Source organism: Gavia stellata, chromosome 3 (assembly GCF_030936135.1).
Source record: "Gavia stellata isolate bGavSte3 chromosome 3, bGavSte3.hap2, whole genome shotgun sequence".
Classification (NCBI taxonomy): domain Eukaryota; kingdom Metazoa; phylum Chordata; class Aves; order Gaviiformes; family Gaviidae; genus Gavia; species Gavia stellata.
The window spans coordinates 52060282-52082547 of NC_082596.1; the positions used below are offsets into that span (position 1 = coordinate 52060282).

At 41.7% G+C, this 22266-nt stretch overlaps 1 protein-coding gene across 1 annotated transcript in view; it reads left to right on the plus strand.

The window, feature by feature from the left end:
* Positions 1–1442: 1442 nt before the first annotated feature.
* NPC1 (NPC intracellular cholesterol transporter 1) overlaps positions 1443–22266 on the plus strand; it is a 30440-nt gene continuing 9616 nt past the window's right edge. Inside the window, exons 1-14 of the mRNA XM_059815870.1 lie at positions 1443–1526; positions 8616–8738; positions 10994–11100; positions 11703–11878; positions 12793–12960; positions 13602–13851; positions 15833–15909; positions 16580–16950; positions 17339–17565; positions 18132–18232; positions 19214–19316; positions 20281–20470; positions 20889–21071; positions 21742–21856. Of these exons, the coding sequence (XP_059671853.1) occupies positions 1443–1526; positions 8616–8738; positions 10994–11100; positions 11703–11878; positions 12793–12960; positions 13602–13851; positions 15833–15909; positions 16580–16950; positions 17339–17565; positions 18132–18232; positions 19214–19316; positions 20281–20470; positions 20889–21071; positions 21742–21856 (2275 nt within the window). The remainder of the gene's footprint in view (positions 1527–8615; positions 8739–10993; positions 11101–11702; positions 11879–12792; positions 12961–13601; positions 13852–15832; positions 15910–16579; positions 16951–17338; positions 17566–18131; positions 18233–19213; positions 19317–20280; positions 20471–20888; positions 21072–21741; positions 21857–22266) is intronic.

Here is a 22266-nt window from a genome sequence, read left to right on the forward strand (position 1 = left end):
CACGTGAGCTGTGTTTGCTCAGCCCGAAGCAGAAAGCTGGCTCTGGGGACACCTTACTGCTCTCCGCAGCTACTAAATGGGAGGATGCGGAGAAGGAGGAGTCACACTCTTCTCAGGCAGGCACAGGGACAGCACAAGAGGCAACAGACCCAAGCTGGAACATGGGAAAACCTCTTTAGATACAGAAAAAAAAAATTACTGTAAGTGTGGTCAAAGAGTGAAAGTGTCTGTCTAAAGAGGCCGTGAAATCTCCATCTCTGAAGCTATTCAAAACACAACCAGACGATTCCGAGCTGCCTGATCTAACTGGATTCTGCTTTCAGCAGAAAGTTGGACTATGTGACCGTCCAGAGGTTGCCGGCCAACGTGTTAGCCCGTGAAGCTGTGACACCAAGACTAGTCTGCATTTTTGTCAGCAGATGGCAATATCAGCTAAATTACACGTTTTATTCCAGCAGCGCAATGTGTGCTCCCCGGCCGCGAAGGCAGTCAAGTGGCGGGGAAGTCGCAGAGGGACCGCATGGGAATGCGGCGCACCCCGCTTTTAGTGTGCCTCCTCCCAGCCAGATCCCAAAGTGATCCCGAACAGATCCCCAACAAACAGATCCCCAACAGAGCGGCCGAGCACTATCAGCACTCCCAGAACTGCCGATGGCCACGTCGGTCAGGCCGCCTGCTCTCAGCCCGGCGGGAGCAGCGACGGCAGCTCCGCCCGCCGAATCCTCCGGCCGCGGACGCCGGGGAAAGCGTTTTTCTCCCGGGCAGCCTGGCCTGCCTTGCTCGCGAGTTGTATTTGCTGCAGCTGCACGGTAACAGTGCACGGGATTGTCAGACTAATGCTTGGAAATCATGGATTACTAACTGTAAAGCAAAATTAAGACGCTTTTCTCGAAGCCAGGATTTTCAAAGCGACTTCAACATGTATAAACTACGTGATTAAGACTTCCGCGTCCATACAAAGCCGCTGGCCGGCTGCTGCCGCAGCCTCGGCGGGATCTGCCCTTCCGGAGAGACACAGCTTCGCTCTGACACCGGGCCGAGCTTCCCACCGCACGGCCGCAGACGAGCCCGGCCACCGCCGCCGCCGCCACCGCCACCACCGCCACCGCCACCGCCACCACCGCCGCTGAGGCGCGGCCCGGCCGTGGCGTGAGGCGCGGCTCCGCCCCGCCGCCGGGGGGAGGAGGTGCCCGGGGGGCGGAGCGCCGGCGGCGGTTGGAGGCGGCGCGCGGGCGCGGCCCCCCCGCGCCGCTCCTCGAAGGGGCCGGCGGCGGGGCCGGCAGCACCGCCCGGCCTGGCGACAGCGGCCCTTCCGGACCTGCGCGGGCGCGGCTGGCTGTCCGCCCGCCCTCTTCTTCCTCCTCCTCCCGCTTCCTATTCACCGCCTCTCGGTGCTGCGGCCGAGAGCCCTGCTGGCCCCCCGCGCTCCTGCCTGCACCGCCATGGGGAGCCCGCAAGGCAGCCCCGGGCGGGGCGGCCTCGGCCTGCTCGTCCTCCTCTTCCTTCTGCTTCTGTCGCCCGTGCGGGTGAGTCCCCCCCGCCGGGGGAGGCCGAGCCGCTTCGCACCGTCGGGAGGGGAGGGAGCGGCGGGTGCCCGCCGTGGGGAGCGGGGTGCCCCCGGGTGTTGCTTCAGGGCTGCGGGGAGCCGGGGTGGTTCCCCGCGCAGCCTGAAGGCGGGGGTCTCCCCGGCGGGGAAGCTGGCTGAGGGAGGCGGCTGTCTCGTCAGCCGCCTGGTGTGGGTTAGGCCGCTGGGCTCGGGGCGGTGGGAAGCTGAAGTGTGGTTCCGGGGTGTCCCCTGCTTGTCGCCGGTGGGGCTCTCCCTCCACTTTCCCTCACTCCTCGACTCGGTGCCGGGCGGGACAGCCCGGCGACACAGCAGGCCCGCCTGGGAGCACCTGCGGCGCGACAGTGGGTGTGCTCCGGCTTAGCAAACTTCAACTTCTGCCCAGTCCTAGTCCCCTGCTATTGGATGCAGCAACAGCTGCTGGCATGCCGCGTTCCTGTGGTGTGCCCTCGTTATGCAATGCCCTATGCATGTGAGTAGCCATGCAGTCACATGCTCGTGCAGAGGCTTGCAGATGTCCTCAGTGGCTGGGTCGGCTTGCTTGGAGTGTTTCTTATGCTAGGTGACAGCTTCCTGGAAGTAATAGGCTGTGTGTAGTAAGATCTGCTATTTATTGGTGTGCCAATGTTAAGACTATGTGTTGCATTAGAATTAATGACTAGAATAATTTGCACTTCCTGATACTTTAAGAAAAAATAGTGTAAAACCTTCACTGCTCTGTTCTCAGTCATGTTTTGTTTATGCTGTAGTCCAAGATAGGAGTGAGATACTCCACATTCCTCTGGAGAAACAAGGAGTGTCTTGTAAGCCTTAGTGGGGTGTGTTTGTTTTTTTTTCTCTTCTCTAACTAATTTGGAAACATACTTTCTAAGTCAAGTTTTATGCTTAATTCTTTTTAAACTCAAAAGTTTGTTATCCTGTGTGTGTGCTGAGGTTCTCCTGTTCTTGTATCTTCTTCAAACAACCTTTAAAGAGCTTGAACAGAAAACTGGGAATTCATTCTTCTATTACCACTGGAGAAGCTGATTGTTTAGTAATGACTTGTGATCTCCAGGTGGGTAGGTAATGGACTTCACACCTTACCAACACTCCTTTATGTAATGTTTTTGGAGGGAGATACCATCTTGTAGCAATGAGGTGTGTCCTAGGCTGGTAAGGAAGTGACAAGGTGCTTTCCTTTAGATGACAGGATAATGAGCTAGAGGAGCTTGAAACAAGTTCCACTAAGATTTAGGGGATCATTGTAGAGGATGTGGCTTTGTGGTCCATAAGAAGTAAACATTGCAAAATTACTTTAACCATGCAGGTTTCAGTTTTGTAATGTAAGAAGGCAAAATTGAAAATTTCTTTGCCATTAACTCTTATTTACAGCCTAACACTCCACAAAGTGGACCTTGATGTCTTTCAAAAAGAAACCGGTCCTTCAGTTAGACTGAGCCTATATAGTGTTAGATGCTGGCAGAAGAGAAGTATTGCGAAGGTGAACCTGTTCTCTCCCTCAAGTCTACTGGTAATGTAATGTTTTCATGCTTTTGGTTGTGGTGTGTGTAAACCGAAGTGCCATATGTCATGTTTCTTCTTTTTAAAGAAGTCAGTGGACTAGAGTGGCATTTCAGTTTGCAATCCTTCCATTATGTACACTTTCACAATGAACTGGAAGCGTTCAGCCTGTATAGGATGTATCTTTCACTCTGAACAGTGCATGGTACAAGACTTGTGTCAGCTAACCTGTTACTAGTTGGTAGTTAACTACCCATTAATACCATCAAAGAACCACATGGAAAATCTTGGCTCCTTTAGTCCTGTTTCTGAATGTGAACTTACAGGAGGATGAAGTCTTGAAACTGTTCTTGTTCTCTTAAGAACATCCTAATGTACCGGATGTCATCTTGTGTGCTTAATGGCAGCTGTTTCAGTTGATCCTTGTATAATTATACTAAAACACAGGCTGTTAAATTAGTGGCTAAGCAAGGTTAGACACAGGTTTCCTATCAGCAACTGGGATCCCAAGCTGTAGGATGTATTTGAGTTTCTGAACTTCTATGCGAAGATGTTAATGGCAGTGCTGCTCTGTCTCAAACTTGCCAAGTGGCCTGCAGTGCCATGTTACCTGACCTTGGGCACAAAGGTCTGAAATGCCTGTGTGGAGCAACTTGCTTGGCAGGGATGGCAATGTAGCTTCAGAACAAGACAGTAACACTTTACTGAAGTTACTTCCTGGAAAATCAGGAGTTACTTGTTCATAGTCTTTCTGGATGGAAAGTGAGGAAGCCTTCTTAGAAGGGGAGAGATGACTGAAGGGAATGACTGGTAGAACTGAATAGTACTTTGCTGGGCAGTAGACAAAACAATCTAAGTGTTGTGCAGTATTATTACTATTCCCCTGCAGACCATTGGAGGTATTTTGGTGCAGATAGCCTTAGTTGCAGACAGCTGCTAGTTAGGGGCCCTGTGCTGTCTGATCATGCGTGCAGTAAGTGTGTATTTTCCCAGTAAATCATTGTCAGTTAACACCAGCTTGTTTCCACAGATGCTGAACTACTGCCATTATTGCAACTTTCTCTTCCTACTTGACCTTGACTTTCCTGTGACATGTCAAGTGTGCTTGGATAACCCCAGAACCTGGGCTTGCTTTGCCTGACCAGGATTAGCTAATAATTTTTCTGTCTGAAAGGGAACAGTCCCTTACCTGTGAGCAAAGGAACAAGAAGAGCTTGGCAGACTAAGCTTGTCTCTGAATTGGCTGTCTCTGAACAAGTTACTGAAGGAGACAAAATAAGAGTAAGAATTAAAACCTGTAAAGTTTCCTTTGGTCCATGGACCTCCTCCTCTCATAGGGAGGGCCGTGAGATAATGTGCAACTTCTGAGGCAGATCTGCAAACTTGACCTGGTCACCTGTTTCCATAAACCAGTTTTGTCATTTATTAAGGGTAGTGTGGTATTGTGTTTCCCTAGAACTCAATTTCTCAACCTAGTGGGCACTATCAGCTATTAAGTGTGGTGTGGACTAGATATTAAGGGAGTCAGGGGGAGGGGGGGGAGAGTATGCTGTTTCCTGGAATCTTTCTTCTTGCCCTCCAAGATCACAGCTGTATCATCCTAATGGAGGAAGGGGAAACAGCTGTATCTGATGCTGTTGCCTTATCCATACATTAGTAATCTTAATTTGGAGAGCCAAACAATGTTCACTTGTCATCTGGTATTTGCAAGACTACAAATAGTTGCTGTTTCTGTATACAACATCATCATTGTTCTTTGTCTGCTTAACAGCTACATATTCATTGTTGGTGATGGCTAATGTTGCTGGAAGCATTGAAGATTATTGATTTGTTTCAACATGCAGTTGAAGAAACTTGGACTGGAGTAAATGTGTTTATGATCTGTTGGAACACTAGTTTTATTACAAACAAATGATAATGCCTGGGAACCAGAAAGCTGTAACAGAACCTTTGTAGAATGTTAATAGTCGTGAAATGCTCATACTTGCTTGTGTGCAAGTTCTTTATTAGGGCTCCTGGAGCTCTGACCTGGAGTGAAATTTCTCTTCAAACAGAATACGTCTACCGGAAGTAGGAATACACTTTTCTGAACTCTGGGGATGTACTGAAGGCTACTGTTAGTGTACTGCCAGGTGGTTTCTAGGCAGTGCTGGGGGCAGCAGGGAACAGCCTTAAGCTAAGGTTATATTGCTATTGCTTTGTAAAGTACTTAGGAAAGTTCCATTTTAAAATACGGAGCACTTAGTAATGTGATCTTTAAAAAAAGCAAATAAACAAAACCCCCAAAAAACCCCACCCAACCCTGTGTTAGTCTTAGGGAGTATCTTGCTGTGTTTAGAAGGCAGTTGTGTTCAATACAGCATTTCTCTGTTAATTTTGGTGCTAGGAGGGCTTTCACCCATTTAAGAAAGATGATTGTTCACCCAAATCTCAAGTGACTTGAAAGTCTGAGTCTGCAAGCAGTAGCTTTGTTAACTAGACTTATTTACAACCACACTTACTCATCCCTATCTATTCCTACCAGTGTAGGAATGTTTTTCTGAAAGAATGGAAAGAGCAAAGTACTTGTCTTATTCTGTAACTTACTCTAGCTTTTACTAGAGGGTTTTTGGGGTGAGAGCTTCCAGCTATATCTTATCAGTGGTAATGGGTAGTTACTTAGTTACTTGTAGTATCCCTGAATATTATCTGAATCCTAGGAGACCAGCCCTCTCCCATATTTTGTGGCTGACTCAGTGATGAGCGTGCTATTAACTTGTTAATGTCTGAGAGCTATGTTGGTGACTTTAGGCTGCTGACTTCGAATGATTTGGTGTTTTTTAGGCTTATTGACTTGGTTCAGCCACTGTAAATCAAGGATCACCAAAGCTTACTGGTTCAGGGAACAAATTCAGACTTTTATTAGTGAGATCCTGCTAGGTCATGGCATAAATATCTAATCTTAGATTGTCTCTGAAATTGAGTTCTTAGTGTTAATACTGAATTAGAGTGTTCAAACTTGCAGTTCTAGGTCTAAGTGCTCTTCTAGTAGTTAAAAGTAACTGATCTGTTCAGCTTTTCTAAACAGGCTGAAAGTTTGAGTGATAAACATGTTGGTTTTTTCATTGTAGGTTTTATTGATGTGGAACTTCAGTAATATGGTTATAAAATCTTTAATCAAGTTACAAGTGTAAACTAACACGAGGCTGAAACACCTCATCTTGCTTTATTTTCTTGTGTGTTTAGCTGAATACTTTTTGGTGCATGACCAAGTCTCATATGCAAGTAAGTTGCTTTATGTTCTGTCCTGAAAACAATGGCAAAAAGCCTTGCAGGTAAAGTATGGACATAATACAGCTTGTATTTTATTTTGTATCTGTGTAGTTATAACCAAGGAAGTGTTACCCTGAAATACAGATAACATTTTTAGAAAAACTTAAAGTAAGTTTCAGCTACCACATCAGGCTGACTGATAGTTCTTTTCTTCTATGTAGGAAGTGCTCTGGTAAGTGTTTTGTAACTGGTAGCTGCATTACCAGTTTTACCACACTTTCCACTGTGGAAGAAGCTAAGTCTTTCTGAAAAGAGTAGGTTGATAATTTTGTGGGTTTTTAAAATTAAGAAGTGTTAGATAACAAGACTTAATGAAGCACAGAGTGGTTTTTTTAAAAAGTGTTCATGGAAACTATGATTACAAACCATTGTAGACTAAACATGGAAGCCAGCCTGATATTGAAGAAATACCAAATTCTGTTCTCATGGGCAGTAGTAAGCAGCTCAAAATTCTTTGCCCTTTTGCAAGAATAGCAATGAATCTGTGCTGCTTCTTCAAGACATGATTAATTCACTTCTGATGCGGGTACATACAAACACTAAATCATCTTCTTTCCCCACTAGTAGATTGTTTGCTATTAAAACCAGGGTATACAGGTGTGAAGAAGCAGAGGTGAAGATAGTGACTTCTAAATTTGCATCAAAGCAGCATTGACTTCTTAGATTAATTTGATGCATGAACATGCTGTTAAACATTCAGTGTTTAAAAGTGCTATCTTAAGGGGTGCTTTCCAACTCGTACCTAAGAATATGGTGATACTTAGCAGCTGGTTACAGGTTCAGCTAGAAGAAATGGTAGAGTAGGCAAATGAAATATTGATCTGTATGAGTGGTACTTAAACTGACTTTTGGACCTGGCTTATAGTGAGTAACTTTGAATTGGGCCATGTTGCCTAGGTTAAGATAAAGGGAAAACAATTCAAACAGGGTCAGGTAAATTGGTGATGGTTATTGTCCCTGACTAAAAAAAAAAATCAAAAACAATTACTATTGTACTTTTTGAAGAACTGTCAGTGTTGTTCAGCACAAAAATGCAAAGGCACTGTAATTCTGGGTAGCTCTTGGGTATTATGGATACAGCCTTTCCAGGGGCCTCTCTGGTCAGTAAACAATATTATTCATGATCAAGCACAAAGCACAGCAGTCTGCCCTTGCAGTGTAAGCATATGGTGTTTCTACAAATGCTAGGTCAAGGTTGTTCAGGAGATAAAAATAGGTCAGTTGTCTCTCAAACTGTACCATGCAAACTTCTTATCAGAGCTGGCAGAAGTGTAGTAAATGTTTGTGCAGTCTGCTTTCCACTTGCAGTCCAGGTGCATAGGAAAGAAAACCTTGGATCTGTTGTAAAGCTTTTGCTGTAAATAACTTGTTATTGCATTAATTTTCAGAACAAATATTTTGGTTTAGCATTTCAGATGTCTCAGTGTCAGTACCACTGAAAAAAATATAAGGCTTGCAAGGTGCCATTGTCCTTTTTCAATTTCCTTTCTTTATTTTAGGCACGTAATAAAGGATTGATTTCTGAATTTTTCATAAAAAATGAGACTTTAAAATGAGACTTGAAGCTTTTTTCTTTGTACTTAGCACTGTAAGCCCATTAAATGTTGCATGCTTAGGCTTGAAAGTGGTGATGGAGAGCATCCTTTGAGAATGTGACAATATGTGGCATTCTGTGGCAAGTGCAGAGCTGTGAAGTTCTGCTTCAGAATCCTTTTTATGCTGCTACTTCCTCAATCTGTCACTGTGAGTGACTGAGTTTGCAAGAAGGCTTAAAAGGTGGCAGGAGGAACTGAAGTATTGCATATAAGTAATACATTTCTCCATGTACATTGACTCATGTGCTCTGAAGTGACAGTTTAACCTGCTAATCATGTATATTGTCTTGCATGAACAAGTTATTTTCTACATCACCTTATTTGGAGGTGCTTTTCAAGTATTAATTTAAGTTTTTAAGTAACTCTTATACATGGTCTTAACTATAGACAGTGCTGTTCCTGTTTCTAGACTGGGCAAGGAAGGGTGGGGAGCTGAGCTTGGAGATCAGTTATGTGCACAGTGACAAAAACACATGCTTTTGTTAATGGGTGTTTTATGTAGTATATGCTGATGTTTAAATTACCAGGAAGTTATCTAATCTGGATTGTAAATGACTTTTGGAATGGTAGCACATAAGCTCTACAGTAGCTGAGGAATTTGGCAACTATTCCTTGCAGTTAATCAGTTATCTCATGTTGATTAGGTACTTCCACAAGTGTGTGTCTGGTATGGGGAGTGTGGAGCTGCTTCTGGAGACAAGAGATACAACTGTGCCTATGATGGACCACCAATAGCACTACCAGAGGATGGCTATGATTTAATGCAGGTGAGCTTCTTTTGGAGGTCTGCTGCAAAAAAATAATTCTCCTATACTTCAGAGTTCTCTATTGGGTTCTGTTGGACTTGCACTATGACCCTTAGCTTTCTCATCTTAACTAAATGAGAAAGTGAACAGATTACCTCTGATTTCTCAGGTATGGCTTGTAGCCCCAACTGTGTGAAGGTAATATACCTCAGTTTCTCTTCCGATAGGAGACGTCTTCAACACATGTAATTAGGCTTTCACAAACATAACCTTAAATACAGGATTCATTCACTTTCCTGCATGTTTTCCTCACTGGTTTGAGCACACTTTAGTCAGACTGGGGTTTTTTAGGACTATTCCAGACTATGATACATACCACAGTTTTGCCTGTCTGATCTCTAAAGGAGATAACTAAACTATATTTTCCATCAAATGATCATTCCTGATCTCTTCCTTAAATAGGAAAGCAGTAACTGACACCCATACAAATGGAGCAAACTTAGACAAAGTTCAGTCTCCTTAGCTGTGCCTAGCGTGAGACCATATTTCCTTATCTGTACTTCAGTTGTCAAAGTGAACAAAACGAAAGTTATAATAGAGTTTATGGATTTGATGCACAGTATAGGATGATATTGCCAGACTTGCCTTCTGGCAGATGATAGTTCAAAGCTTTAAAGCATGAATTACACCCTCAGTAAGTTTGCAGACACCAAGTTGGGCAGGTGTGTTGATCTGCTTGAGGGTAGGAAGGCTCTGCAGAGGGATCTGGACAGGCTGGATCGATGGGCCGAGGCCAATTGTATGAGGTTCAACAAGGCCAAGTGCCGGGTCCTGCACTTGGGTCACAACAACCTCATGCAACGCTACAGGCTGGGGGACAAGTGGCTGGAAAGCTGCCCCGCAGAAAAGGACCTGGGTGTGTTGATTGACAGCCGGCTGAAGATGAGCCAGCAGTGTGCCCAGGTGGCCAAGAAGGCCAACGGCATCCTGGCCTGTATCAGAAATAGTGTGGCCAGCAGGAGTAGGGAGGTGATCGTGCCCCTGTACTCGGCACTGGTGAGGCCGCACCTCAAATACTGTGTTCAGGTTTGGGCCCCTCACTACAAGAAGGACATTTTGTTGCTGGAGTGTGTCCAGAGAAGGGCAACGAAGCTGGTGAGGGGTCTGGAGCACAAGTCTTATGAGGAGCAGTTGAGAGAACTGAGGTTGTTCAGCCTGGAGAAGAGGAGGCTGAGGGGAGACCTTATCGCTCTCTACAACTACCTGAAAGGAGGTTGCAGAGAGGTGGGTGCTGGTCTCTTCTCCCAAGTGACGAGTGACAGGACAAGAGGAAATGGCCTCAAGTTGTGCCAGGGGAGATACAGACTGGATATTAGGAAAAAGTTCTTTACTGAGAGAGTGGTGAAGCATTGGAACAGGCTGCCCAGGGAGGTGGTGGAGTCACCCTCCCTGGAGGTATTCAAGGAGCGTGTAGATATGGCATTGTGGGATGTGGCTTGATGGGCATGGTCGTGTGTGGTGTGGGTGGTTCTTGTGGTTTTTTTCTTGTGTTGTGGGTTTTTTGTAATTGTTGGACTTGATGATCTTACAGGTCTTTTCCAACCTTAGTGATTCTGTGTGATTCTGTGTAAAGGTCTTTTCCAACCTAAATGATTCTATGGTTCTATAGCTAGAGAGTGAAACAATGGTTTGGCTGGTGGCAGGAGTGACTTAAATATGTAGGTGAGCTAACTACTGTTTTGTACTGTTTCTGGAGACTTAATGTACAGTTCTTGTATGTTACTATTGGTTATACTTGTTTTGAATGCATTTGTCTCTTCTGTAAACTGAACATGAAATAGCTCTTCCAGGTAATCAATGATTTTGTGGTAAGTGGCTTGCCTTCTAAGACTTTAGAATTTGATACTGTCCGGAAGATACGCTAGAGGATAAGCTGCAGGAATACTTTCAACTTGGATAAACATGTGTTGTCCTATTACTAATAGACTCTCAAATACCATTATCATTCTATATATAGACCCTGGTGACTAAAGATCATCTGAAGGAGCTTTTTTAAAAGGAAGTGGTGCCTTGAATAAAAGAAGTGATTCTTCTCCCTATTCTCTAAAGAATCTCATTGGCTAGACTGATATTTTTTTTCTATGCATCTCCCAAGCAACAGCTACTGTCTTTTGAAATATGCTGAAGCAGAACCCGTAACCATAATGAGTTCTGAAGTCTTAAACCTACTTTTCCTTCCTTCCTTCCCCCTGATCTCAATACTGTTTGTATTTAAGGAACTCTGTCCAGGTTTATTCTTCGGCAATGTTAGCACTTGCTGTGATGTTCATCAGCTTCAGACTTTGAAAAACAACTTGCAGCTGCCTCTACAGTTTCTCTCCAGGTATGCTAATGAATGGCAAAGCAACTAGAGCTTTGTAACTTAACAAGAAAGGACATTAAGACTCTTCTGTTCATGTAGACTGTAGAAAAGGTGGTAATTTCATTTAAAGGCTTATTGGAGCAAGCTCTTGGAGAGACTTCCTCATCCATATCGGGAGGCTTTAATTTCATGAAATGACTACTTACAGGCTGAATGGAGTTAGTTGGTAGAATAAACATTACCTTAGCTTGTCTCAAGCTACTATATTTGTAATGAAGCCTTCAGAAGAGGGTAACATAAGGTACTGTTCAGTCGTCTTGTTCTAACAGAAGTCTTCCTGCTAGAAGCAGTTAAGTTTTCCTTCAGATTCTAGTCAAATTCTGCTTGTAGCTGCTATTTGAGGTAGGCAATTTTGCTAGTGAATGATGTTGATAGTACTGATGAGTATTAAGCAATTTTAAGTATCAACTAATATTGTATTGCTAATTAAAAACTTGTAGAATTTATGTATTTTGTTCTGTCACTCTGAGCAGAATGTTTATACTTGCTGTGTAGGTCAAATCAGATATGCCTTGTATCTTTACCTCTTAATCTGATTGCTGTTCATTGACTTTCCTACCCAGATGTCCATCATGTTTTTACAACTTGATAAACCTCTTCTGTGAACTGACTTGCAGTCCAAATCAGTCTGACTTTTTGAATGTTACAAGCACCATACCTTATTATGATCCAATTTTAAAAGAGAACAAAAGTAGCATTACAGAGCTGCAGTACTTCATTGGAGAACACTTTGCAAATGGTGAGTAAACAGTGTGTTAATTCACCTAGGTTTTTGTCAAGGTAACAAGACTAATGCTTTCTCAGGAAGAATTGGGAGGGGGAAACATCTTTGTGACTGTCTTTTGAAGTCTGAGGCATCAAATAGGTACCAGTAGGTTCCCCTTGAAAATGCTGGAATACTAACTTCTGCCTGATCTGGAGACATTACACTGACACTGTTAATAACAGTGTTTCTGAAGACTCATCTGAGACTGGACATCTATACAAATGGTTAATAGCTATTAACCCTGATGACTTGTAACTTAAGAAAAACAAAGCTGTTGCCAAATACTGAATATCCAAAGCCTACCTGACATTGAAACTGTCTGGCAAGTATGATAGTAAAGTTTGTACATAGTGCACTACAATGGTTCTTGAAGAAGCACTCAGTCCACTTCAGACTGTTCTAGTCCTTTGTCAAATCCAAAGATTTTTTTGAAGAACAAACAAATTTGGGTTGTATTTTGGTTTTAGAGCGAGCCTGAAGCATTAATTCAGTCTTTTGTACACTTTGTGCAGTAACCTTGAATCAAGTTATGAGACATTTGAAAGTCATATATGGCCTACAGGTCAAAAGTACCTTTAATTGTCATAACTTTCCCTGAAAGGAACTTTATATTAAGTACTGTTCCTTCGCAAACAGTAAAGTAGGTTCTACTGTAATACAGATTCAGGTGGCCTACTCAGAGTAAGATAGCTGTAACAAAGCATTGCCACCTTGAATACTGTAAATACAACTGACAGCATTATTTCAAGAGGAAACATCTTAAGATACTGAAAGCTATAAGCATGTTCTTTGAACTTGGTGAGTCTAATTATTGGAAATACTTGGAATGCTCACTGAAATAATAACATTGGTTTAATGACTCTTCTGTCTTCATGCACTCTTCCTAGCAATGTATAATGCCTGCAAAGATGTGGAGGCTCCATCAAGTAATGTTAAAGCACTGGGGCTGCTGTGTGGGAAGGATGTCAAGGACTGCAATGCGACCAACTGGATTGAGTACATGTTTAGTAAAGACAATGGACAAACTCCTTTCAGCATTATTCCTATCTTTTCAGGTAAGAAACTGAATAGTCCTTGCCTTTGAAGCTTCTGTCAAAGGCTGTGTGCTATAGCTAGTATAGGGATTTGTTAAACAGCTGGCCAGCAATGAAAGTCTGCAGTCAGAGGCTTTCGAAGCAATGTAGGATAAACTGATTATCTTTTTTGATTTCTGCTTGAAGTCATACTTTGCACTTGCTTTGTATGCAGCTTCTTGCTGTATAGGTCTCTAAAACTCATTAAGGGATGGGCTAAGCTTAAGCAACTGGATAGCTTGTATTCCTTGGGAAACTAGGGCAGTACCTTGATCCTTTAGGGTTTCTTTGTAAGGAAATTGTTACACATTTCACAGTCTGAACAGATGGGGGGGATGACAAATCATTGCTGGGATGATAGAAGTATGTGCATATTAGTTTTACAGACTGAAGTGTTCTAAAACAGGACCAGTCATTTAGTTAGCAGACAACTGTAAATAGTTGGTACCTGTTATGGAAAAGGCAGTGGCTTCTTCAGCTGTCAGACCAAGAAAAGCTACTCTATATAGAGGCTAGGGGGTTTCATGTAAAGGGTTAACTCATTTAACTGGGAAGCTTGTGTTGTGAAGGTCTGAATTTTTACCTGGTAGTGAACTGGCTCTGCAACTTGTGATTTGTCATAGATGTTCCTGTCCGTGGAATGAATCCTATGAACAATGCTACCAAAGGCTGTAATGAGTCTGTGGATGATTCAACAGGACCATGCAGCTGTCAGGACTGTTCAATTGTTTGTGGTCCAAAACCTCAGCCCCCTCCACTGCCTGCTCCTTGGCTTCTGTTTGGTTTGGATGCTGTGTATGTCATCATGTGGATCTCCTACATGGGATTTCTACTCGTATTTTTTGCACTAGTTTTTGGAGTCTGGTGTTACAGGTAAAGCATTCAAAATGCTCAGCTCTGTAAGTCATTTACCTTTTCCCTGAAAACTTCCCTTGCCCAGGACAGACAGAATGCTTATGTCTCTACTTCTTCACCCAGACAAAAGTCATGTTCTGTGGCAGATGCTTATACTTACAGGGAGTGTTCTAACATCTAAAACCATGTGGTGGAAAGTGAGTGCGAGAGTTGATTTAGTTGATGCACAACTCTCGTAGCATCCCTAGCTACAGGATCAAATACACAAATCTACAACTTACACAAGCAAGAACTTAAAGAGTGCAAGAGTCTGTGGAGTTGCATATTTCTGCTTCATCTGATTGACATTAAGCCTTTGTGGTAAAGAGTAAAGTCCCAATTTAACTCTGTCTGTTCTTGGATGGTATGCATTAAGATACCAGAGCACTACCTTCCAGAAGTGGTGAACCACCTTCATACTCAAACGTCAAACTTCTCTGGAAGCTGTGGGTTTTTACAATGCTTAAGACTAGGTCAGTATGCTAATAAACTAACACCTTGGAGAACCCATATGACTAAGTAAAAATGCAATCCTGTTCCTGTCCTTCCTCAAATCACTTGTTCCTTAAGTTGTAATTGGAAAATTCATGTGATGGAGAGGCCTTTTTACCACATGCAGTGTTTCATTAAAGCCTCTATTTGTTCTGGCTGTTGTTAGAAATTTTGTTGCGCATGCAACACACCATACTTTGTTAGGAGATGTGACTGAGGGGGAAAGAATCACTAAAAGTTTGACTTAAAGGTAATGGGATTATAGGACTCCATTCAGGATCAGTGGGAGAGAGCAAGATCTAGTATTGGCAGCAACACGCAAGCATAACATAGTTTTCCTGCAGACTAATACTTGTAACAAAACAATCACTGCCCTATTGCAAATTAAGTCATGAATACTTTTCCTTAGTCTCCTGTTCTGAAAATAAATAAACAGAAGCTGAGCTTCCAGTAAGTATAGTATTTTGTAAAGTAAGGGGCAGCAAGCTAGCTTCTCTGTGCCATGCAATACTCGCTAGTAAAATGCACAAGTAACTGTAGCTGTAAATGCTTTGGTGTGGGTGTGCTAGCAATCTGGAGCAGTGGAAACCTATTAATATTTCTTAATAGCATTTTCCAGAGGCTTCCACTATGTAATATTCTTAAATGTGGTACTTTTCAGTGCAACTTTAATATTGTTCAATTATGACCAGGAATCTGAAATTGCTGTATAATAAGAATTAAATCTGTGTGGAAAAGGATAGTGGGTACAACAAACTTAAGACATGTTCAGCAGCCTTACTTATTGGGCAACATGTGTAGTAAACTATGGGCAATATGCGTAGTAAACTGCATGAAATGGTAAGGGTGTTTGAGATGTCTGGTTCATAGCCCAAAACATCCTGCCATAATTGGAGGTCTGATTAGATTACCATGAGAAGACTATTGAACTTATCTCTTGCTCTGGGTATCAGGAATGAGTATAGGCAATATAGGTCTATTATAAGTGTTCTGTGCTATAACTTGCTTGTCTTCAGGACAGGAAGAAAGTACCTTACTTTCCTTTTTCTTAACTTCCCCCTTTCTTCAGGCTAAATGGGTGTAACTTAAGCAGTTTGACTAATGAAGTAAAATATTTCTAATGTAGAAATCTCTTGCAAATGCTATCACTCTAAATTATGATCAATTTAAAGAGAGTCTCTGTGCTGTTAATCCTACTGATCTTCTAAATATGGGTAAAGAACGTGTGCTTGATCCAAGCTGGAAAAGTTTATTAAGAGAGCCAACATGGCTATAAGTTGTTTCAAAGGATCGTGAAGCTGGAGATTGCTGTTCTTGAGTGGATGGGTGTAGGGGGAACATAGTGCCTATAGGTTCTGGAGGAGCCAAATATCAAATTTATTACTAGCATTGGACTCTCTTCTTACTGTACAAACCCCAAAAGACGCCTTTTTGGGGGAGCAGGGTAACATAACTTTTTGTCTTGCAGGAGGCGGCACTTTGTCTCAGAGTACACACCAATTGACAGCAATATAGCCTTTTCTGTGAATTCCCATCGTGACAATGGTATGTCTTGAATAAGAGTAATAAATTTAATAGAAACTCAGCTTAAGTGCATCCCCTTCCTGTGGACGGGCTCTGGAATTCTAGCTTTGTGAGGCCATATAATCCATTCTTACAGGGCTTTATTTCAGTTTTTGGCCAGTATCTCTCTTTTAGAGTAGCACTTAACCCTATTTTGCTGGATGCTGAAAGACCCCTGGTTGCGCAGTTTATGGGTCTAGCTAGGCTAATAGGAAGTTCTGGAGTGCTTGGTAGCTGGGGGTGAAGGGGGCAACATGATGCTAAAATCAATTTAATCATGTTCTGACCCAGCTATGTATCCATTCAAAGCATGCCTTGAAAGAACTGTAGTTTAATTTGTGTAGCAGCTGAGGTAGCTCATTTTAATGCTTATGTATCTTTCAGCTGCTTCCTGCCTTTATTTGCTGTGCCTACTGCTATCAAAGATAATTTTGCATTAGAAGGGGCAATGCTAGGTACAAGCTGGTTTCTGCCCCCTTGACCTCAACCAAGGATTGGTCCCTGGGTCTGACTGTCAGTGTAGACATAGCTTCTGGTGCTTACTACAAACAGAGCTAGAATAAAATTTCATCTTTCTGAGTGAACTTCAAAAAAAAAAAATGCTGCTAAACTGACTTCTCAAACACTTACTGTTTACTTCTTGCTCTTACAGGGAAAGTCACTTGTGGTGAGAGGCTTGGTGAAAGGTTTGAGAATGGCCTAAGGATGACATTCACATCATGGGGGGCTTTCTGTGTCAGAAATCCACGTCCTGTTATCCTCTTCTCTGTGGTCTTCATTGCAATGTGCTGCTCCGGCTTCGTATATGTTAAAGCAACTACAAACCCTGTAGATCTCTGGTCAGCCCCAAGCAGCCAAGCTCACAAGGAGAAGGAGTACTTTGACATGCACTTTGGGCCTTTCTTTCGTACTGAACAACTTATTATTCAAGCACCAAACAGTCATCCAGACACCTATTCACCTTACCCATCAGGAGCAGATGTACCTTTTGGGCCTCCACTTAGCAAAGAGATTCTCCATCAGGTAATTGGGACTTCCCAAGAGCAAAGACCTAAACATACCTGACAGGTATAACCATATGGAGTTGGCTTCCATCTGTACTGCCATGCATCTATCAAAACAATCACTAGATATTCATATTAAAAATTCTAGTCTTACTATAAAAGCTTTTTGCTGAAAACCTTGTCTTTTGACCTCTTCTGTTAAAGGTAGAGACTTGCAAGCTAAGTCCTAGTAAGTATTCTTAGTGTGAACGCAGAAGTAATGAGATTTAGTCATGTACTTCTGTTGATGTGTGCCACTGCCTTTGGAAACTTACAGGAATGTAGCATGCACTCAAGTCCTGTCTTGTAAGGGAAATGCTTTCTTGTGCTGCTCTTAAACTATGGTTTGGTTTTTTTCTTTTTTCAAGGTGCTGGATTTGCAGGATGCTATTGTCAACATAACTGCTTCTTTTGACAATGAGACTGTAATGCTGAAAGACATTTGCCTGGCTCCTCTTGCTCCATACAACAACAACTGCACTATACTGAGTGTACTCAACTACTTTCAGAACAGTCATTCTGTACTAGATCACACTACTGGGGATGAGTTCTTTGTCTATGCTGACTACCACACTCACTTTTTATACTGTGTTCGGTAAGCAGTATGATTATGTGTTTTTCTAACTGTAGGCCAACTAGGTCTTTGTCTTGCTGGCGAACAAAACTAGCTAGTTCTTGCTGCCCCCTTGAACCTTTTCTTACCCCTTTCTAAACTCTCAATACTATGTGGAACTGCAAATTAGTACAGACTGCCTCTGTTTCTTTGTCTTAGTACTTCAGCAGGAGCTGCATTTTAATGAGGTTTCAGGTTAAGCTTGAATTGGTGCAGGCACTGACTCTGTTTTTACCTTAACCATGTTTCAGACACTTCTGAGAAGTAGAATTCTGATACAGAAGACAGTTTCTAAGCTTTTGCTTCAGTTTATAGTTCAGTTGAGTAGAAGCCACTCCTTGTCTTTGAAGCTATAAGGAAGACACCTTTAAAACTGTATTTAAATTCAAAGCAAACATAGCACAAGGGCAATGTATCACTAGCAGTCTTATCTTGTTTCTCTCTTGATAGTCAGCTATAACACAACAGCTTCTTACTTTTTTGATCCTGTGGTGTTGTGCCTTAATTGTCAAGCAGAAGCTAACAATTATTGCTGGTGATTGCTCTAGGGCTCCAGCATCACTGAATGACACAAGCTTGTTTCACGATCCCTGCTTAGGAACATTTGGTGGACCTATATTTCCATGGCTGGTGTTGGGAGGATATGATGGTAGGTGGCAAAACAGTATTGCAGTTTAAGTCTTGAAAGTACATGCTTGTGTGCTGCCTTTGGCACTAAAGGTGCATTCTCATTCAACACGCGTTTATATGCACTCCAGAGAAACTGGAGTTTTGTTAAGCTTTCAGTAAGTAAGGGTATTTTAAATAACTTTTCAGTCGGATCAGTGCTGAGATTGAAGTGCCAAATGCAAGCACTCTGCCTGCAGAGTAGTCTATTACTGGAACATACTTGTCTTGTTGACAGGTATGCAGGTGTCCAGTCTACTTCGGGCCTGGTAAAGGGTCTTTAGTTTTTTGAAACTAGATAAAGATGTGAAGTATCTCAAGTTGACATGCTGGCATACGCATATATTTTGCTTTTGAGTTAGAATTAAGTTCTGTCACTGATCTGACAAAGCAGTTAAGAATGGATTAAGATGTTCACAAAGGAAACCCTTTCATAGTTATTCTGAAGCCAAATTTTGTTGAAGCAATTTATCCAATTAAATGTAACTTGATAGATATTTCAAACACAAATGTACTAAAACAGCCTTTGAAGGCAAGCACTTGATTAAACTGTAGATTTTTGTACTTGCTTTGAGTAAAACCCAGGTATGCAAGAGGCACCATGTTTAAGAAACCACATCCTCTTATCTCACTACATGGAAGTCAAAAGCACTGGTTATATAGTAGCCTGTTGTCTAACCATGCAACAATTTAACATTGAGGTGCCATGAGCATGGTAAGTGATGAATGATTACTTTTGAATACAATCTGGAGTGCTTATCAACTTCCATTCTTATTTCAGTAATATCTTTTCTTATTTCAGTAGTGGTTTCGAGGGCTCAATGTTGTTAAGCAGATTGCATTTAATGGAGTTGTGAGGATGGGATTGCTTTGGATAATACTAATTTTAAACTTAATTGTACGTGCCTATACAGGAAAGTAAGCTCCATTTTGTAACGCCTGACAACTCTTTCCTATTCTATAGGTGATAACTATAATAATGCTACAGCTCTTGTTATTACTTTTCCTGTCAACAACTACTACAATGATTCAAGAAAGCTAATGAAAGCCTTGGCATGGGAAAAAGAGTAAGTAGGCTTCCTGTATTCTGAAATACATGTGTTACTTAAAGCAACCTTTAAATGTAGATACATGAAAAACACCTGTACTGTACTGACAGTTTCTCTGTATAATACAAGAATGTTTTGAGAAGCAGCAAAACCTGTTAAGGACAGACTATACTGGTCTTAAGACTTTCAATTTATCTGACATACCTCACTTGCTTTGAGGAGATAAGTTCTAGTCTTGTTAGTGACCATCTAGTCCAGTAGTACTTGCTGATAAGTAACTTTAGAAAGGATTTTATATATTTCAATTTTGCTAGAATTACACAGGTAGACTGTCCAATCTACTGGACTGTTACCACCAGTGGAAAGGTCCAGCTTGATCCTGTAATTCTTAAACTGTAATTTTTACAAAAGTCTTCCAGATAAGGATCTAAAGCTTTCATCCCCTTCACCATCTTGAACAGCTGATGTTGGCTTACACAGGCCAACTACTCTGGCTAATGGTTTGGATAAAAACTACAGTACTAAAAAGTCTAAGACTACATACAAGTATAACTAGTGTCTACCTGTGTCACAAGCACCTCTCCAGTTAGGGGAACTGAAATCAGGGCTAATAAATAGTTCAAGTACTGTAAGCAAGCTGCAGTCATATTTCATGTGTGTACTTTTTGTCTAGCTTTGAGGAAAACTGCACTTATGCTTTGAAATAGTTTATGCTTATGCAAGATACCTGGTTGTCCTCAAACTCTGGAGAGACCATGGAAGGTATTTCAGCATAGTGTATTTCTAGTGCTTGGAGTAGAGTTCTAGGGATGTGTAGTCAGCACCCCTCTTCTAAAAATGAGGAATGTTCCTCAAAGTACTGTCTGGCCACAGTGCACTCTTGTACCACACAGATGATTTAAGTTTGCCTTCAGCTGACTTCCAAGTATTTCTAATACAAGATGTTTTATTTAAAGTGTGACTGACATTTTTTTTCTTTCAGGTTTATTAACTTTTTGAAGAACTACAATAATCCAAACTTAACTATATCATTTTCTGCGGAACGGAGTATTGAAGATGAAATTAATCGTGAAAGCAAGAGTGATATTGGCACTGTGTTGATAAGCTATATTGTAATGTTTGTGTACATCTCCATAGCTTTGGGACATATCCAGAGCTGTAGAAGACTGCTGGTATGTGTATAGTTCTCATTGCTATAAACACTGAAGCTACAGCTTGCTGACTAGCTTTTCTTAGCTTTAAGTGACTGGAATATTTTTGCAGACTTCTCATATTCAATCTTGTCTTAAAACATTTGAGTCTTCCTTGCACAGGAACTAGGGGGAGGATTGTCCTTGTCATACTTGACAATTTGTGTGCTTCATAGCCTCAACTAAGTCTATTTTTCACTTGAGATGTGCAGTTAACTTAAGCTTTAAGGCTTGTAGCTTCAAGTTTTTTGATTTTTTTAAATATCTGGATCTTCAAAAGAACCAGAAAAGTAAGCTTTCTACTAATTACACTAAATGTAAGAATACCGTTTTTACCTTTGCTATAATCTGTCCTGTGTGATGATTCTGGTTTGGTTGACAGTCGTTACAACTTTTTTAGGTGGATTCAAAGATCTCCCTGGGCATTGCAGGCATCCTGATTGTACTGAGCTCGGTGGCATGTTCTGTAGGCATTTTCAGCTACTTTGGAATCCCACTGACACTGATTGTGATAGAAGTAATTCCCTTCTTGGTGCTGGCTATTGGGGTGGACAACATTTTCATTATAGTCCAGACACTTCAGGTATGTATTCCTTCATACAGACTCTTCTAAATGTGCCTGTTATCTTTGAAGGCTGTTAACTTGGAGCAGAGAGTCTTCTGCATTCCAGTGCTCAACCCAGTCTGAGCAGCTCTGGACTCTCACAGGATATCTAGTGGTCTTGAAGAGAGACAAGATTGTATGTACACTTCTCCCCCACAAAAAAAATTAAAACATCTGCTTTTTCTTACTGCTGGCTGATATCAAGCTCACTTAACATAGTTTCTGATCCACATACTAATGATGTACAAATGCATAATATTTTTAACATTCTCCTCTGGTAGTTGTAGAAATTGATTACTATTTTGATCACTTGTAATTTTAGTGTATTGTGAGCAGTAATCATGGACTAAACTACATGCTTCAGACCAGGGACCACTTAAAGTGGCACTGCCTCTGGCAAGTGTGTGGTTTTGGCTGAAGTACTGAACTTATTACTGTATTTTAAGTTAGGTTTGAAGCAAGGCAACAGGGCATGGTCATGCTGCTTTTGTATTAGAGAATCTCTGCTTTTTTATCTAACTCATGTTAATGCAGCAAAAACTACAAAAGGTTCGGATGTTTGAAAGTTTTTTGGGTTTTTTTAAACCATATAAAAGCACTTTCTAAAGTGCATGATTCCTAATTATCATGAATTATTGCCTTAAAACAGAGAGATGAGCGCCTTCAGGGTGAAACTCTGGATAAACAGGTTGGCAGAGTCTTGGGAGATGTGGCACCCAGTATGTTTCTCTCATCTTTTTCGGAGACTGTGGCATTCTTTCTTGGTAAGACTTCTTTAATATTTGAAGATAAGGGCCTTATCATACCTGCATCTTGCAAGAATAAATGCAAAACTAAAATATAAAAACAAAGCAAGAATTTGTAGAGGAAGTTTAGCTTAGTTGTTCATTGCTATAATCAAGTTTAACTTGACCTCTGCTGAGGATAGGCATTGTAGTACTTTGAGGTTGGCACAGTTAAAAAGATGTAATTCTGAATCTGTCAAGCTCTTCAGCATGAAAGGCTAGAGCTTTTTGCTAATTTGTAGTGACTGACAAGTCTAGATTTGACCTTAGTAATACATTAAATATGAGGGTGTACTAGCTCCTACGTTACATTCAGTCATCTTGCCACTGCTTGGAAAAATGCCCCTATGACAGATTATGTTTGAGGTTCACTCTTACAGTATGTGTTA